The sequence below is a fragment of the Drosophila miranda genome (assembly GCF_003369915.1).
Source record: "Drosophila miranda strain MSH22 chromosome Y unlocalized genomic scaffold, D.miranda_PacBio2.1 Contig_Y1_pilon, whole genome shotgun sequence".
NCBI lineage: Eukaryota > Metazoa > Arthropoda > Insecta > Diptera > Drosophilidae > Drosophila > Drosophila miranda.
The window spans coordinates 17,027,515-17,046,962 of NW_022881603.1; the positions used below are offsets into that span (position 1 = coordinate 17,027,515).

General features: G+C 45.9%; 1 protein-coding gene and 2 pseudogenes across 5 annotated transcripts; 2 read left to right on the forward strand and 1 right to left on the reverse strand.

Moving 5' to 3' along the window:
• Positions 1–1,468: 1,468 nt before the first annotated feature.
• LOC117190637 lies at positions 1,469–6,766 on the reverse strand (annotated as a pseudogene).
• A 1,061-nt stretch (positions 6,767–7,827) lies between these two features.
• On the forward strand, positions 7,828–9,922 carry LOC117190633 (annotated as a pseudogene).
• A 1,850-nt stretch (positions 9,923–11,772) lies between these two features.
• On the forward strand, positions 11,773–19,246 carry LOC117190632 (EH domain-binding protein 1-like). 5 transcript variants are annotated; one of them, XM_033395679.1, is made up of 14 exons: positions 11,776–11,877; positions 12,583–12,859; positions 13,301–13,508; positions 13,561–13,742; positions 13,807–14,006; positions 14,345–15,149; positions 15,217–15,419; positions 15,478–15,881; positions 16,043–16,144; positions 16,239–16,589; positions 16,654–16,774; positions 17,803–17,899; positions 17,965–18,153; positions 18,211–19,246. In XM_033395679.1, the coding sequence occupies exons 2-14, from the start codon at positions 12,756–12,758 to the stop codon at positions 18,290–18,292; spliced, it is 3,048 nt and encodes a 1,015-aa protein (XP_033251570.1). In that variant the 5' UTR covers positions 11,776–11,877; positions 12,583–12,755; the 3' UTR covers positions 18,293–19,246. The 5 variants fall into 5 exon arrangements, with proteins under 5 accessions (XP_033251568.1, XP_033251570.1, XP_033251571.1 ...); XM_033395680.1 differs by having other exon boundaries at positions 14,411–15,149; XM_033395681.1 differs by having other exon boundaries at positions 14,414–15,149.
• Positions 19,247–19,448: the final 202 nt, after the last annotated feature.

Sequence of the window (19,448 nt, forward strand, 5' to 3'; positions counted from 1 at the left end):
GGGCTATGGCAATGTCGAAGGGCTGTCCAGAGCTAAGACTTTTGCCTTCGATCTGGAAGAAGTTAAAGTCGGATTAGGGGAATCCTCTACCGGACTCAGCCTCTGTTAATCCGCTAATAATCTGTTAATTAACAGTTAATTCAATGCGTGTTCGGGTCATAGGCCTTCAAGGTATATTGTCCTCAAACTCGAGGCGACGTTCGAACCTTTCAATTTACCTTGGCCTGTTATACCCTTTTGTATAGCCCATTCAAAATAACGACTATTTTTTTTTTGTCGCAAGAGAGCTGCAATGTGACCGTCTTACCCTCAGAAATACCTCAAATATTCCGATGAAAAACGAACTTAGCCCATTTAAAACCCCTTTATTTAAACAGGATAACAACTCTTTGCGCGCTCTTACTTGTGAAATTTTAGGTTTTAATAAAAATGAGAATCTTCAGGTGCTTCATAGAAACTGCTTGCTAATTGGGTGGTTATGTCAGTTGTGTCTTATATCTACTTATAATTATTAAATGAGGTTCTTCATTGTTGGCGCTAGCGCTGGGCACTACACTATATATTCCTGCTGCGCTGCGTCAAATCATTTCGCAATAAATCTAATATTTAGATTTTCCTTGATCCATATTTGTCAAAAATCGACAAAACACCCGATCTGGCGCATAAAGCCAAATTAAATGCATACTGGAAATGTCCATTGCCCTCACCCGTGCGCCCGGAAGTGGCGCACGACTGGCGTCATGAGCTGCATTCGTCGACAACCAGCGGCGTCTCTGCCTGGCTCGTTGCGCTAGACTCCGGCTGCAAATCCCCAACGACATCGGCTCCCTCGTCATCAATGCCACCAATTGTCAATGTGGGGTCAATTATTCGAATGTCCGCCAAATTCGCATACTGCATGTCACTGATCATCTCGCTTGCGAGCCGTTCAGCCATCTGCAGATGCATCGACGACCCACTCGGCGGCATGTGGGGATTTGTTTCCAGAAGTTGCAAATGATAGTAGACGCCCTCGTCGTCTATCGAATAGAACTTCGAGAACTTGGCGTCGGTGAAAAACTGGCTGGCCTTGTTGCCCACAAACTTGATGCAAGCCAGCAGCTCCGGCCGTATGGCATTGCCCCGTTTGTTTCGCCACAGATCTACTTCCGGCTGGGTGTCGCGAACGGGTTGATGGAGATGACTAACAAATGGCGGTGGCTCTGACATGTCCGAAACAATAGGAGCCGCATCGACAGCATCCTCCTGCGTGACACTGATCATCTTGTGCCGGCGGCTGCGTCTTATGGCCAGCTGCGACTCGATCTGGTTGTTCCGCATGTGGCTCACGTTCCAGAAGCACAGCTGCTCCCCGCAGCTAATGAGCAACAGTTTGCACGGCGAGAACCGTAGCTGTGTGATGCACTGCTCGTGCACTTCCTTTATGCTGTAGACCAACTGAATAGCAGCTCCTGCCAGGGAGTAGAGCTCGATAATGCCATTCTGGAAGCCCAGTGCAAACAGGGAAGCGTCATCTGCGGCAATCAGGTAACTAATTTTCTGTTCCTCTGTGATCCGTTTCCTGCAGATGACATCGTTCCTTAGCCACGTGTCGGTGTAGTCTTTAGAGTTATAAGCGTGTGCCTCACTCACCTCAATGGTGTTGTTCCCGAAGGCCAGAAAGAGCAGACCGTTCCTTAGGTCAAAGCCCATAAGTGGTTCGTCACAGTTTTCCAGCTTGATGAGTACCAGAGGGTTGGATATATCCAGTTGCTGGAATATAAATTTCAAATAGACAGGTAATAAGTCAGTTTTTAAAAGAATAGGCATGCACTCACAAAGACTCCGTGCTCGGAGAACAAGAGCAGAAACTTTCCACCCAGAAGGCAGGAATATTTGGTGTCCAGCTCCAACTTGAGCGGCCAATCCACTGGCGCTGTTCCAGCCACTGGCAGCGATGGCAGCTCTGGTTGTAGCTGGAATATGACAGTTTTGCGTGGACCGTGCGCCGACGCCACCAGCAGCTGAGAGTTGACCTGCTTGAGGTAGTCGATGGGCTCCGTAATATACTGTTGCGGCAGCACCGCATCGCGGTTCACATCGATGATCACCCCGTCCATGTAGCCGACAAATATGTGATCGTCGTCGTGGGCGGATATTGCGGTTATGCGCGTCTTGCTGGCCGCATGCGTGGGGGTTATCGTTGACCAAGACGAAATACTGGACCTGCGGCGAGCACTTGGGTCGGCGGTGGTCTCAATATGATGGATACGCTCCTTGGAGTCGATGGCCAGCAGCTGAGACCGCTTTCTGGTCATGTCCAGGAGCGGGCGCAGATAGACATTGGGCTCGAGGCAAGCCCGTGTAATGCCCTTTGTCTCATCCACATTGTGGACCCACGTAATACCCGAATCCACCTTTCGCAGTGTGTGCACGTGCAGGAGCCGCTTTCCTTTGGCACCACAAAGCACTATGTACTTGTAAATAGGATCGCACAGCTCGTAGATGTCCACGCATTCGATGTGCTCGCTCACATTGCTGCGCAGCACGGGACTGGACAGCTGGATGTCATACACAATGAGGCCAACCGATGTTCCCAGGATCAGATAGCGACCATCTGGCGATCCCTTAGCGCAGGTAATGAAGCTCATGTCCGGCAGCTGCACAGGCTCCGACTTGAGCCGCACTAGAGGCTGTTGAAAGTCGCCAGGCTCGAACGTCAGCCGCCAAACGCTGTACCTGTGGATGAGCAGCAGGGTCGAATGCTGGCTGCGTTCATTGTAGACTTCAATCGCAAGCGGGGGGTCATTGTGGACATCGTAGCCACTGAGCTCTGGCTTGTCGCACGACCCGTTGTGCAGATCCCAAACGGTGAGGGTGCAGTCAGCGGTGCATATGACATAGTAGCGGTTCAGCACCTGAACGAAACACCGCACACGAAGCGGATGCGTCTCGAGGGTGGGCGTGTTGGAGGACTTGAACACTTGGTCCCTGTCATCCCACTCACAGATGCAAACGTCGCCGTTGCTGAAGGCCACATGCAGCTGAATCTTTGCGTCTCCAACGGTTGCTTCCTCGTTCAAGTAGAACGCCGCAATGTTCTGGTCCACGCTCTGGTAGCTCATTGCGCGCTTGGCGACGCCATTGACCAGCTGCTTGTACGTACGAGTCGCCGCATATTTCCGCAAATGGGAAAGGTGTGGCGGTCGCACACGCTGGCGACTTCCGCTGCTGTGACGCCGCCCAAAGCACTCGGCCCACAGCGACCAGAGCTTCACACTGCCATTGCTGTGGAGCGTGAGCAGGTGCTTCTGGTTATTAAACACGGCCATTTTCAGGATGTCGCTGCTGTCGTTGTCATCCTTCAGCAGATACGTGTCCTCCGCCTCCAGAGAAACGTCGGTCAGCAGCATTTGTTTGCTGTCCAGAGCCATCAAGCAGAAGTCATTGTTCAGGTACAGGACGTGTCGAACCGTATTCTCCCCGAGGTTGATAATTTGCCGATGTTGGTGAAAGCGACCACTGCCAAACGGATTCAATTTAGATTTCAGTTGCAAAAAGAGATCATTTACGTACTGCTCTGTGAACCAAACTTGATCACCGAACCGCTGCAATTGTCGGTGGGCCTCCTCGTATATGGTCTCCTCATCGTCCATCAGAGCGATTCGCAGAAGGCGGGTAAACTTGGACCGTATAAGGTTCTCCTCAATCTTTGGAAGGAAATCCAGCAAAGCATTCACCAGGCGCTTAAACTTGGGATCATTGTCTAGATGGCAGCACCAAAAAGGGTTAACTTTGTGTAGAGTTTACGAACGCTGTAGAATTTCAGCTGCTGTAAAGTGTTGAGTATCGATCCGCTGGCATTCCACGCTGTCTTGTCGTATTGTATCTTTTGTTCAAGAAACCGAAAATCGAGGAAAATCTTGCGGAACAGAGCCACGCTCTCGGAGTGCTCCAAATTAGTCAGATGGTGGCCGATATGGCAATAGAAATAGCCATCCAAGAAGGGCACTGTCAGATCGTCATCATCGTCGAAAGCCTTTGTGATGCTGCCGCAAGAGGTAGAAAGAAATTTGAATTGTAAATGCCTCTCGAAGGAAATCGGGCAGTATATATAGTATAACACCTACTTGTAATGATCAACGATTCTTCTATGGAGTGCAGCAGCGTTGTCCACCCTTAGTTTCAACTCCAAATATATCGTGGGTATACTTATGGTCGACGGATGGGCCTGCTTTTCCACCAAGGAGTACCGGTGCAGCTTATTCACCACCACCATCGGATCGTCGCTATCTGATTTATTGTCTGACCAAACCAGAGATAGGAGCTACATTCGAATAGAACATTAAAGATTAGATTTAATTGGCAATGAGCTAATCGAGGCACTTACATCGATGGACGGACGGAGGGAATATGAAGAGCTTATCGAATATATTCCTATTTATAACCGGCTCCAGCACCTTCAGTGAGCTCTCGATAATGCTCGTGAGTTTATTGCAGTTCACACTGGGAAGAAAAAGAACAGATTTAAGAGTTGAGGCCATTGTAAGAAGGGGATTTCCCCTATATTCATGTACTCACTCTTTCCAATTCTCCCAAGTGGCCAGACCGTCGCGTATACTCTCGGCAATAATGCTCAGGCTGCGTGGATTTGTCGTCAGCACTTCCCTGGGCAGATCCTCTGGCCTGCAGTGGAGATACTTGACAATTAGCGACTCAGCCTCGTGCTCGGTGAGGGCATCCTTCAGCGGCACATGCTTGGTGGTCGCCGCGGACAGGTAATCGGTAACGCACTTGTAGCGAGTGGTCAGGAGTATCTTGCAGCCGAGATTGAACGCCTTCCAGGTGCGAACGCTCTGCACATTTCGCAGCACCAGCAGGTAGTTCTCGTATGGCTTGCTCTTGAGCAGGCGCCGCAGTTCGATTTTGACGCTGTCAATGCGCTGCATGATGTTCCAGGTGCCGGAGTCGCATCGGCTGCTCCAGCTCGGATCGATCTGGTAGAGCAGAGTGAGCAGCATTTCGAGGTCTGCCTCGGGGCTGTTGCAGTTCTTCACATTCAGCCAGAATATCTTAAAGTCCATCTTCTGCTGCACTTTGTACGAGGAGCAAACGTCGAGCACAAGCCATTGCTTGCCGGCGCCCAGGGGTCCATCGACCAGGACATTCTTGGCTGGCCTCAACTCCAGCAGGGCCTTGGTTAAGTCGAGGAACTGTCCACAGAACGTACATACATATAAATAAAAATTAATTTTAAATATTTCATTATTGCCAATATCTTACCGGTTTTAGGCGCGGCACATTGTACTTGGAAAACACTTGATTGTCATTGAACAGACGATCCCGCTGCTCTACGTACAGCCTGGTGTTGGGGCTCGGCTGTAGGTACTCGGCTTTGATGGGCCTCATCAGGAATTCGTAGTTGGCCCCATCGCGATAGTTGAGAACCTCCTCGACGAATCTTTTAACGATGCTCTCTGGCTTCTCGAGCAATTTCCAAAACAAAAGGTAGATTCTAACATCCGTTTGATCCGATGCAAAAATGAAATCGATTTCCCTTTTGGTTAGTATCGAACGCAGTGAGTCCTCCACATCCTTGCAGTCAAAGTCCTCAATGAAGGGGTCCAAAAACACCGACAATATATCCTTATAATGGTAATGCATCTGATTCACATCAGTGTCCATTGTGGTCTATAAAAATAGACTGGGCAAAAATACACACAAAAACAACAAAATTTTTTATCAACAGGTCTTGATTGCATAAACAGATACAAACAGAGAACAGAGTTTCCGAACTATCAGAGAATGGTGAAATTAGATACGTGCAGCGATCGTGGACCATGACAACTCCTTCTGAGTGCTGATCGTCAAGGAAATCCAAAAAACTTGATCAACTCGATCAGATTCGGAATTCGTGACACAGAAGCATACGATCATAAAAGGAAATTCTAGTTCGAATCTGTGCACTGTCTTTCTTCAATGTCTCGTCTCCAAACTCTGACACTAGCCTATTACTATTTACTTATTCAATTAACTCTTCGATTAGATTATGTATCTGTCGATTGCCCGCCAAATCGACGACAGGTGACTCAAAGCCGAGAATTCCGAGTGGAAGCCTGGATGGATGTGCAGATAATGTGCTTAAGCATAACAACAGATGCAAGTGAATGAACTTGGAGCGTTTGTGTGTGCGCTCTTGAGTCACAATGCCTTGAGTTTATTAAAAGAGAAACACACACACAAAATCGGGGAGGAAAACAGCCACACAACCACGTATGCACACAAGGGGGAACGGGGTGGAGTGCAAGCAAAACACGTAAATTAATTATATTTTAGAATTTTGGCACTAGTAGAACAATTATACTGCACAATACCAGTGCATTTGCACCTGCAACCTGTATATATACGAACGAACGCCACACACTAATACTCACGTTTGTGTTTATTTATAACGAAACCGTTGTCCTTACATTAAATGAGAAATAATTCTATATGTATGTATTGCACTTTATCTTATGCTAGTTGAGACATCGGCTGAACGAGTTCTGCGTTCTTTTGTCTTTCACATTTTCTTAGTTACGAGAACTGCGACGAAATTTCAAAATAATAAATAAAAATTGCAAACAAATTGCGCACATTTAGCACAACAACAGCACAATCTATAGTGTGAACGTTTAGTGGAAGCGAATAATTCCCACGAAAATGATGAAATTTCATTTCAGATTTTTAGCGCAGTTCAGGTGAAAGATATCGTGGTTTTTTCGTAAGTAGACAGGAAGGATAGGATCTACAAGAAGAATTAACAAGCAGTATTTTTTTCCACGGCTTAACTCAAGCTGTTCGCTTATTAAAATAGAGGGGGGTTGGCTATACCATATGGTATATTTCTGAAAGTCTAGCTCACACAGCTTGCATGGTGTTTTCTAGTATTTTCCAATATTTTTTAAGATGCATTATGGAACAAAGCATTAATATGAAAATCCCAGGCCACATCGAATACTAAAAAAAGGCATGTCAAAAAGTGGTTTCACACTGGCGCTTCCATGGGGCTTACCTAAAAAAAATAAACGGCCAAACTTGTCAACAAATGTGCACTTCATGTGACGCTTTTGATAATTACATACAAATGTAGTTAATATGTACCAACTGTCTAGCTAAATTAATTTAGTGGAAATCATAGTTGACCGTATCTGCTTAAACCTTATTTTATAAACAATCCAATAAAGATGAGATTTTAAAGTTTACCAGTCTTATAGGAAATTGATTTATGAACGGGATAAAATTATGAGTTCAGGGCTGAGGGTCCTAGCTAGCTAGTAATATTCAACCGAATATCAAAAAGGAGGAACATGATGGAACTTTAATACAATTAATTCTTCAGTATATTTACGGTATATTTTGAAGTTTTTGACGTATATTTCGGTATATTTATGAGGGTCTGACGGTATATTTGATGAATAAAGCGGTCCCGACAGTGAAAAGGCGAAATTGTTAATTATCTTTGGCGAAGAATTAATTGGTAAAGTATAGCGACAACAAATCAGCATAATATCAGTATCCCGCATCTAAATATATGCATATTACAATCACGTGAACTTGTCGGCCATTAATATATATAATTCCGACAGACACGCAGACACGAGCAAGCGAAAGTTGAAAGGCAGCAAAGCAAAGGTGACAACGCAAGCAAGACGAAAAAAAGAAAACCAACGACGTATACGTTACATTTCGATAAAATTAAGGTAGGCATTGAAAACTGAAGCATCAGTGTCAGAAAGATTTGTGAGTCAGTGCAAGTCTGTAAAGAAAATATAAGAAACGACTTTTTGTGCTTGAAAAAAAAAATAAAATCACCTAGTGAAGAAACAAAATGTCCGCAATTGTGGCGGAATTGGCGTCGGCGCTCGGCGTCGACGTAACCGCATCATTGAAACATGAATGTGATTTGTTTAGTGCTTTTTAAAACGTGTTCAGCTAATTGTGTGTTTTTATTCTTAGTTTTCGAAACCGACGCCGCTATCGCTATGTCATGCCGCGCACCCTTCCAACCCGAAGACCAGTATGAGCCACTACGTCTACCGAATCCCGGGGGCAATACCGCCGCCACTGGCTTGGCCCATGACGCCGCCATCCCTTTAGACCAACAGGCGCACTTGTTCAACGATTATGGAGGAGCTGCGGGCTATACTCAGAGTGAGTACGCTCCTGGTCAAGCAGTTGGTTATGTACAGGCCCAGGCTTTGTCTGAGCTGGCCAGCGGCTTTGACGGCTCATCGAAACTGTCGGCGGCCGCCACAGTTTTTATACCGAGGGCAGTCGCGCCCCCACAACCCCAATCGCGACATCAGCAATGTCAGCAGCACCAGCCTGGAGGAACAGCGCCTTACGGGCAGCAGCAGCAGCACCGCTATGTCAATGGCTACAAGCATCATCATCAGCACCAGCAGCACCACCATCAGCATCAGCAGCACCACAACCATCATCACCACCAGCATCAGCAGAAGTTTAAGAATGATATGCAAAATCTACCGAATTCTCTACAAAGCCGACTGAACGTATCCAATCAGGAGTCCTCAAACAATGGATCGATGGGGGGCAATTTCTATCAGCAGCAGGTACAGCAGCAACTGCCACACCAACAGAACACACAACAACAACACGGGAAATTCCAACGTTACGCTCATTTAAATAATTCATTCCAACAAATCGCACAGCAGCCGCACCATCAGCAGCAACAGCAGCAGCAGTACTTCCAAAATCAACAGCAGCAGCCACAAGACTCTACTTCGTCCGCAGCTGCCTCGTCCTCGTAGTCGTCGAACGCGTCGCAGCCGGACATGGCTACCATTGCATTGGAGTATCTCGATACAGTAATACATTGCCTTAACCAGGTGAGAGTAGCTAATATCCATATGCTTTGGGTCTGGCCCACTAATCGCGTTCTATTCGGTCCATCTTTCAGAATCCGGGCCAATTTGATACAATCGCATCACGTTTCCTAACCATTTTCGACGGCATGGAGAACAACCACTACGTACTCTCGATCGCCATGGAGGATATATTCGAGAAATCCATCGAGCAGCCGAACTTCCGATACATGGGAGCCAAGCTGTACAATTTGCTGCACATGCTGAACCCCAAACCAGACTCGCTGTTCCACACTCTACTCAAATGCAAGCTCGACTACCACCAGGAGGAAGTGTCGAAGTATATGACATCGGGGGAGCAGCAAAAAGTGCGCGAGACTGCGCTCTTCCTCGCCGAGCTCTACATGCAGCTCCGCGGTGATGACGACGCCCGTATCCAACTCATTGCCGTTAACATTGTGTACTCTCTGACCAAGCTCCTGGCCTTTGAAAGTGCCGAAAACGTGCGCTGCATTTGCCAGACCCTGAAGCTGGCCGGCTACGACCTCACCGCCGACTGCCCAAAAGACATACTGAATATAATCACAGCCCTGAAAGAGATTGAACTGAAGACCAACGGCAGGTACGCAATGGCCGCCAGCGTCATTGCCTTGCAGCAGAACAACTGGGGCCGCAAGGTCTCCAACGCCCTCGGTGGCGAGGAGGATACTGTGGCAGAGCCACCGCGCCTCAGCGATGAGCCCGTTTTCTACGGCCCCGATGGCCATGAGCTGACTGCCGAGGAGACGGACTTTCTCGCTGCCGAGGACGATGCCAATGGCAGTGAAGGCGACGAATTCGATGTACGAGACGGCGACCTGGATCTCGATCCCGAAATGGACGAGGAAACCGAACGCGCGTACAAGGACTTCTGCAAGCAGGGTCAGCAGCAGGCGCAGGCCAAGGGCCAGTCCAATCGCAAAACTTAGACGGGTATCTGTGGTTTAATGGCGTGGCAGCTAGGTATAGTACTCGTACATGTGTATGCACGAACACCAGGAAGCGAATTAATATATGTACAAAGCATTTTTAACACATTTCTCGGTTGTAGGATGATCGATAATTTCAGTTGCATGGTTCAGAACCAATTGTGATTATCTTTTAAATTATTTGATAGCAAATTGTTTCTGATATATTTCGTTTCATGCGCCACTATGACATGTTTATAACCATTTTTTTCTAACCATATTTTTGTGATGCGCTTCTTTTGTATCTGTATGTCGCCACATGGTCGGCCCTCCCAAACCACCCCCGACCCAACACAGCTAATCATTTTTGGTTTGTTCTTTTTATACCCGATACTCAAAATGAGTATTGGGGTATATTAGATTTGTGGTAAAAGTGGATGTGTGTAACGTCCAGAAGGAATCGTTTCCGACCCCATAAAGTATATATATTCTTGATCAGCATCAATAGCCGAGTTGATTGAGCCCTGTCTGTCTGTCCGTCTGTCCGTCCGTCCCCTTCAGCGCCTAGTGCTCAAAGACTATAAGAGCTAGAGCAACGATGTTTTGGATCCAGACATCTGTGATATGTCACTGCTACAAAAATATTTCAAAACTTTGCCCCGCCCACTTCCGCCCCCACAAAGGACGAAAATCTGTGGCATCCACATTTTTAAAGATACGATAAAACCAAAAACGCAGAATCGTAGAGGATGACTATATGTTCTAGAGTGTAAAATCTCAACCAGATCGTATAATTATTATAGCCAGAATCAAGAAAACAATGCCATTCTTTCTCGCTCTGTCTCTCTCTAACACACAGGTTTCATGGTCGGCTTTGCCAATTGCAAAATATGAGTTCAAGGATCTCAGAACCTATAAGATCCAGAGCAACCAAATTTGGTATCCACACTCCTGTGATATCGGACCTTGACCGTTTCGTGTCCAAATTTCGCCACACCCCCTTCCGCCCCCGCAAAGGACGAAAATCTGGGGCATCCACAAATCTCAGAGACTATTAAGGCTAGAGTAACCAAATTTGGTATCCGCACTTCTGTTAGATCTCACTATAAAACGTATATCTCAGAATTTCGCCCCACCCCTTTCCGCCCCCACAAAGAACGAAAATCTGTTGCATCCACAATATTGCAGATTCGAGAAAACTAAAAACGCAGAATCATAGATAATGACTATATCTATCAGATTGCTGAATCTGGATCAGATCGGATCATTTTTGTAGCCAAAAGCAAGAAATCAATTTGCAGCGGCCACGCAGCGCCCGACGTCACGCTCAGACTGATTTTCTGTCTTTCTCGCACGCACTCTTTGTCGTGTGGTTCAATATTAGCGGCGTCTGCCGCAGGAGAGCCATACTGACTTAGTATCGGGTATAACTGTAGAGTTGCGGTGTACGCAGCAACTCACAACGTTCCCCCTCGTTTTTATTTATTTGTGTTTATTTGCAAGGACATCAATTGAATTTAATTTAATTGCTAAAAACAAAACCACGATACAGATCGACTGCCACGCCTCTGCAACAAAACACACACACCAGCTGCACTCAAAGCCTCATACATATGTACACCCACACTTACATAGAATATGTGTAGACTTATAACGGCGGAACAAAGCAAAACAAAAACAAAACGAAACAAATGCAAAAAATAAACAAGATAATTTCACATTCAATTAAATCAACATTCTCTTGATCATACATTGATAATAATTATAAATAAAAATTATCGAATTGCATTTAAACCAAAAATTGGTCTGCTATACATAATTGGGCTTCAAATTAATATGCAACGCAGTTTATTTAACAATTTGTTTGTGCGCAAATCAATTAAACCATTTCAACTATCGATAGCACTTTTCTTGTCTGCAGCCCTGAATATTGGACTTAGCTGTGTCTCTAGCAGTCTACACTTAACGTTTCATTGAATAATTGTTGTAACCCTGGATTTGTTGTGCGAAGAATTCAGGAATTAAATATATGTAGTGCAGCCTTGGGATATTGTTTTGTGTGCGGAAAACTCGAGGAATTAAATGTATGTTGGGCTGTGACAAGCCCGAATCTCGTGCAAGTCAAGAACACTCTTGAAGCCTCAAGGAGCAGTGTCGTTGCCCGTATCAAAGCATAGAAGGCCTTGAAAAGAATTCAGAGACCAAAACAAGAGTGACGTCATAATGGTGATATTTATGTATATACAGACAAACATATTCATATATGTGGGATACAGAGTTTTGCTAAATATTGGATTGGCTAGTGAAATATACTGAAAAGCGACGCACGCAAACAAACACATACACAGGGCCATTAATATATAAATACAAAACTAGCAATAAGCTGTAATTCTCTAAGAAAAGCAACAAAAACGCGACAAAAGTGACAACTAAAGGTCACAAAAAACACAGTGCAATGGCAAAACAACAAATACTAAACGATACATAGCGAGGGTGGGAGGGAGAATTGTGCGTGTCCGTGTGTACTTCTGTTCGGGTCGAGTGTGTGTGTGTGCGTATGTATTTTTTGAGTATTTTTGCAGATAACAAAGCGAGAGGTGACGAAATCCTTCACTGTTTTAAGCAAAAATCTCAAGTATCTCATGACCATGCAATCTGAATTGTATCTGAAGAGTGCACTCTCTTTGTATGAACGACCCAGAAATATAATCCAGATCATACATAGCATTGTGTCAGGCGTTGGCGTTTGAAGCACATTCTAATCAATTATTGCGCTCTGTGCTTTTAAGGTCGACTGCAGCGGTTGCAGCTGATTTATGACAGGACATCATGCACTAAGGAGACTTAAGTCGACGTCACCCACAACGAGAATCGAAGCAGAGATAACTTTTATACAGAAGCCCCCACCACCCCCCTCAACATCACAACAAAACGGTCCCACGAGGGTACCACAAGTGTCGTCATGGGCAGCGTCTGGAAGCGTTTACAGCGCAATTTTAAGCGAGCGGCAAAGTTCCAGTTCACCGCCTCCTACCACGACCTGCACGTAGAGACCACCGCCAAATGGTAAGTGATGGTATCTACATATGTATATCTATGGTTGGGATACAAGTATTCAGAGCTCTTCTGGACAGCCGAAAATGAGGAATATCTCGTTTTCAAGTGGCCCATAAACCCCTTCACCAAAATGAGTGTGCTTATATACTCGTACATGACCCCACTTCCTGTTGATATTAAAATTCTTTATGCAAACTCCTCTTTTTAATCATCATTTGCATATATGAACCAATATGTACAGGCATATCAGCTCAAGGGCCCACATATCTGTATAAATACGGTAATTTTCCGGGAACAAAAAATGTTATTCATTATTTCATTTATACATACATGAATTGTACGAGTATGTATAACAAGACCGCGTATGTTCTTAGAATAGATTCGAGTTGAAAGCACTTTCAGATTCCTCAGAAACAAATAATCCATATATTAATTGAATCATCTTTGAAGGCGGCCATCAAATCTCTCCATTGTGTGGACAAGAAGATCGAGACGCGTGGTAAGTGCACCATTACCATGGGAGCCGGATATGATGAACCCCCTGGTGGGCAATATATCCTGGCCAGTGCCGGACAATCACACCATATCCGTCACCCTGTTCAAGGATCCCCGCACTCACGAGCTGGAGGATAAGGATTGGACCTTCGTCATCGAAGATGTGAGTGAGCAATGGGCGGTAAAACACACACATTACTTATATCTTGTAACAGGTCACGCCCATGGGAAAGAAACGTGTGCTGGCCAGCGCCAGCATTAATATGCGAAGGTACGCAAGCATCGAATCTACTCAGCAGAGGTTTACATTGAGTCTTAAGGCGGTCTCGAAGAAGATAACCGCAGCCAGCCTAGAACTAACCATCAGCTGTGTGTTCCTCCGAGAGGGCAAGGCGACGTGAGTAAACACCGGCAGGGATCCAGAGATCCAGTAAAAATGAACATGTATGTGTGTTTTGCAGAGATGAGGACATGCAGAGCGTTGTCTCAATGATGTCGGTGAACAACAACTGTGATGTGGCCCCGCTCGACGATCTAGAGGATATACCGGACCTCGAGAATTTCAGCGAAATCACGGACAATCTATATGATTTCACCCATCAACTGGAGCAGATGACAACGAGCCTCAATGGCTGCATAGATGTGGCCACGCCGCTAAGTGGTAAGTGCCGTCCGTTCATCCTTTGTATGCACAGACTCTTGATGTTTCGATGTTTTTCTAAATGTACGCAAAATAGATCAGACTAGATTAAGTATGTTAATTCTACTTTACTTAGTATATACTAAATATATGCAACTCTTAGCTGTAGATACTATCTGTACAATAATTCCTCATACTCAAACAATGTTTATTTCCCTTTCTATCCAATTCACACCACTCCACACGTATCTTGAATGATTTACCCCGCAACTCTCGTATTCTTGTGCGTAAATTGTGTAAATGTAAATGAAAATTTCGTTATTCTTTTGCGTTTATTTTCCGTTTATTACTCTGTGTAGTACCTTCGTTATCTGAAGATCCCACACCATTGGCCGAGTCCTTTAATGAATTGCATTTTGAACTAGAAGCCGATGGCGAAAGGGAAACTTCGCATACGCTTGAATTGCCCGCAGCTTCTGCTGCTGCTGTTGAAGAGGGTTCGAAAACGCCCAACGGATTGCAGCCAGTGGTGGAGAGCACGCCCACCAGGGGCACAGGTGAAATCAGGCAAACGGATCAGCAGAAGACACCGGCAGGCTCACTGGGATACAATCACAGTGAGGGATTCGCCAAGGTGATCACGTCCACACCGCTAGAACCAAAGGCAGCCATTGCCAAGGAGAGTGCGAAAGCAAAAAAGGGAAAGGCTCTAAACTTCGACGCGAAGGAGGAGTCTCGCCCAGTTGTCGATCTACCGGCTGAGCCCAAGAAGGAGGAGACCGCGAAGAGCGTTAAGAACAACAGCACGGCCACTGAAGTTGCCCCACCAGAGCAGACCACAAGGAGCAGCATTTCGAATGCGAAACGTGCCGAGCTGCAGCCGCTGAATCTGAATAAGAGCTACGAGACAGTAGCCCCTGCCCCCGCCCCAACGATTAATGATTCTGTCAAATCGCAGTCGAGTGCAGTGGCCGGTGGAATGAACATCCTAAAGCCTGTGGAGAAGATTGTACTAAAGGAGAACACACCCGGCCAGGATCTGCTCGAGTGGTGCAAAGAAGTTACCAAAGACTATCCAAATGTAAAGGTTACAAACCTAACGACCAGCTGGCGCAACGGCATGGCATTCTGTGCCATCATCCATCATTTTATCCCGGATCTGATGTGAGTGCTCTTTGAGATGCACCAGAGATCGTTCATCTTTCATTATAATCTTCTATCACTATTGCAGCGACATGACGAAGCTGAGTGCCCACGATGTGGTTGGCAATTGTCGCATTGCCTTCGATGCGGCCGAATCGCTGGGCATACCCCGTGTCATTGAGCCGCGGGACATGAATCTGCTGACAGTGCCGGACAAGCTGGCTGTCATGACATATCTGCACCAGTTGCGGGCGCACTTTACCGGCAAGCAGCTGCAAATCGAACAAATCGGTATGTAAACTATTGAAGTTCTTATTAACAATCTATTTCACGGTGTGCCATCTCGCAGGTACAACCTCGGACGAGTCAAGCTACGTTATTGGCAATTACAAGTCGGAAAATTTGTCGCAGAACCTCAACTTTTCGCATCTGAAGACGCAGCTGTTGCATCAGAATTCCTTCGACGATGACATCTTTTCGTTGGACAAAGCCCAGCAGCTATCGCCGCAGAGCAAAAAGGATGTGAAGAACCTTATTCTGTACAACTCAAAGAATATCCTGGGCAAAGTGCTGTCGCCCACAAAGGACAAAAACTCGATCAACGCATCGCAGCATGCCTATCAGTCATGCCTGACGCCACCGCCGCCCCAGAGCCAGTTTGTGGAGGACGCCGATGAAAGCTCATTGAACGCTACGCAGGTGGGGGGCAAGGAGAATGCATCCCTATCGGTGCTGGATGCACACGCGGCCAATGTGAGTAGATGCCAGCAGCAGAGTAGTAGCTGTAGCTTTTGCAGTGCTTCGTTATGTTGCAGTTTTGAATTGATTTCATGTTGTAGTTAAGCTTTTCGTTTCTGTAAATATGATTTGGTTTCTTTGTGTTTTTTCTTGCTTTACTTTGGTTTGTTTTATAGCGAATTTTAACGCGCCACAAGGCAATGAGTGAAAAAGCTAAGCTTATGATGGAAAAGTTAAAGTTTTCCAACGGCAGCGGCGATCGCGGCGATGCGAACGACGTAAGTAGCTTTTGCCAGAGACACAGTCCGCCCGCAGCGCAGCCTATCTCTCAATCAATTCTCACACAATTATCGGCTTTGTTTGCTTTCGCAGGAGGAGCGAAAGCAGTGGTTGCGGGAGCAGGCACGTCGCCTGATACTGGAGACCCGCACCAAGACCGGAGGCGGCGGCGGCTCTATCGACAGTCCCACCAGCCCCACGAAGGGCAAGCGCTTTAACTTTTCGCCCGAGCGCACCATCTCGCCCATTCAGAATGGCTCCGACGATTTCTACTTCGAGAACCTGAAGAAAATTGACGAGGCGGAGCCAGGCAGTGGGGGAAACAAGATCAGTCCTAGTCATAGATTAAGCAATGCCCTATCCGGGGGAGTCAACATCAATGGCAGTCCCCTGCAATCGTTCAATGCGATTGTGGACCGCATCTCACAAAAGCACGAGAAGAGGGTAAGGAAAGATGGTCCTACAAATTGAGATGTTCGTTTAATTCTCGTCTTCTGTGTTTCTGCAGGGCGAAAAGCTATCCTACATCGAGTCCGAACTGGAGGCACTGGAGCGGGAGCAGGAGGCCATCGACCAGAAGGCCAGCAGTCTGGAGGCTAAGCTGCGCGCTGTGATGGGCGGCAATCCAAGTAATAATCGAACCAATCGGAACGGGAACCCGTTCCTTAGGCTAATCCGAAATAGTATTGGTGGTGGTGACTTAATTCGCATCAAGCTGCTAGATTCCGACGATGAGAGCTTGTTCGGTAGTAGAGCAGCATGCAGGGCGGGCATGGATAAGGGCACCGGTAACGGTACCAGCGATAGCGCCTGTATCTCGGGCGATGAGGTCCAGACCCTGGGCCAGACACGGCCGCGACCCCGCTCCCATTCCTGTTTTGTCAATGTGAATAAAGACCATCATCCATCGAACAGCCCCAACACCCATGAAAGCCATCAACATCACTTGCGGCCGCGACCGCATCATGTGCATCATGTCGTGCCCTACAGTCATCTGCTAAGCAGTTCCGCCTCGGGCATGTCCTCCCAGCAGTCCTCCTATGACAATCTACCAGCGTACAGCGACGATGATGATGCCCTGGCCATGGTAGCCACAAGACATGTGGTCTCCATTCGGCGGCAGCATGATCGCCACAAGCGGCGCCACCATCAACGGCGCTCCCGCCGCCCCCACTCTCGCGCCCATTGCGGTAAAGTGCCAGCCCGTCCATCCACTAGATTAATTGAGTTCCTAACTGCTTCCGCCATGCGCCGCTAGAACAGCACTACCCAACCGCCGCCTCAAAACCGCCTGCCGCCGTTTTCGCAGCCTAAACCGCATCGCATCGTTCATACCTTGTACCTTCTGCTGTTTCCTGTCTGCTCTGTGCTGTTTGTTGTTTGCCGTTTGTTCGTTTTGTGTGTCTTTTGCTTTCCCTATTTAAAAATACCTGCTTCCGATTGTGTCTAACTTCGTTCGAATAAAGCTCTAAGCTTCAACCGTCTCACTAATTCTCACTAATCACAGAGTCTGCAATCTCTGCAACAGCTTTTAAAACCGCCGAAGGAGTCCTAGTTCTTAGACTACACTAAACTACAACTAGCATTTTTGAGATTATAGAAACCATACGTGGTACCATGCATGCATTTTAATCCTAACACGTATCGTTACCCACAGAAACCGAGGAAACGGAGGAGCAACTGCTATCGCAGTGGTTCACGTTGGTCAACAAAAAGAACGCACTGCTCAGGCGACAGATGCAGTTGAACATACTGTAAGTGTTATCTATCTATATTTTCCCCGGCACGGATTACTCATGTGTGTTGGTTGTGCCCCCAGCGAACAAGAGAAAGATCTGGAGCGGAAGTTTACAATGCTTAATCAGGAACTGCGAGCGGCTCAATCTGTAGAGGACTGGCGCAAGACGGAGGTGCAGCGGGAGAAGGAGCGACTGCTGCTCGAAGAGCTGGTTACGATTGTGGACAAGCGGGATCAGCTGGTTCAACATCTGCATAATCAGGAAATTGCGTAAGCCATACTCGTCAGAAACTCGTACTTAAAACCCTCATCATTTATTATTTATAGCATTGAAGACGACCATGAGATAGCCAGGGAGCTGGAGCAAGTGGATATCAGCGGTGGGAAGGAAAAATGTGTTCTACAATAGAAATCGAAATTTTACGAAACTTGACTGGAGATTAATACTTATGAGTAGTACACACACGAACCCGAACCCAAACCCTAAAGAAACACACACAATCTTATCTATGTAACTAGTTAGATATCTATGTATGTTTGTATGTTCAGTGGCACACGATGTGGCTCTGCTCTGTGGTTCGCTGTCGAGGCGATCGCTTGACCGAATCGAATCACAAATATGGACCGGACCATACATGGCCCTAGAAAATGGCTATAAAACAAAGCGTACTGTGGCACTACGAAATTGCGTTTGTATTTAAGTAAAGAGTTCAATAATAAAATGATCAAAACGTCCGTTAGCAAACTAAGTATAACTCAAACACTGAACAGAAAGAAGGAAAATACCCTAAAATGCAACAAGCACTACACTACATTGGAAATCAGTGGAAAAATAACGAACAAATATTCGTTTGAGATTCATTTGTAGTTCAAACGTAATTTCAAATCATTCATTTTGTTATTCTATTTATTTCCTGTTTGGTGGTTGTTTGTGCCATCCCGACGACAACATCTGACGATCGATCATCATTCATAACATGAACGCTAGACGGAAGGAAAGAGAGGAGAGGAGAGGCAATTTTTACTGTAGCATTTACCCCCCAATTTACAAGAAACGCTTCATCCAAAAATATACATATGCAAACACCTACACCTACATAAAAATATATATATATATGCTCTAAGTTTAAGGCAAAGGCAAAGCGCTTTAATAATAATTTAAAGGTGGCTTATATACTTATATTATATACTACCCTACGTTGGCTGGCCACCTCCCAAGCAAATGTATGTAAAATATAAAGAACTGTTCAAGCCGAAGGAACCGAACTACTAGCTAATAAAGAATAGACAACGCGCCGATGTTGTACGAAACAAACCTAAACAAAAAACATTTCTGAATAAATATGCGTGTGCGTGCTGTTGATTTTGTCAGTATTATATATAATTTATTTAAATAGATTTGAGAGCCGAATGATGAGTCAAATCGAATATTGATTGCCAGTCAAAAAAAAGTCTATTCGATTAACAATTTTTGTAGAAAAAACTTTGTCTAATACAAGGTATGATATGCAGCAGTTGGTATTTATAGTTATTAAAATTTTTTTTTAATGTTAACAAATATTTTA

Excerpts from the sequence above, each read along its gene's own strand:
- LOC117190632 (XM_033395677.1), top strand. The coding sequence starts at position 12,756 with ATGGGCAGCGTCTGGAAGCGTTTACAGCGCAATTTTAAGCGAGCGGCA. Across the intron at positions 15,150-15,216 it reads CATTTTATCCCGGATCTGAT|CGACATGACGAAGCTGAGTG; the intron begins GTGAGTGCTCTT and ends TCACTATTGCAG. Across the intron at positions 17,900-17,964 it reads CAGATGCAGTTGAACATACT|CGAACAAGAGAAAGATCTGG; the intron begins GTAAGTGTTATC and ends TTGTGCCCCCAG.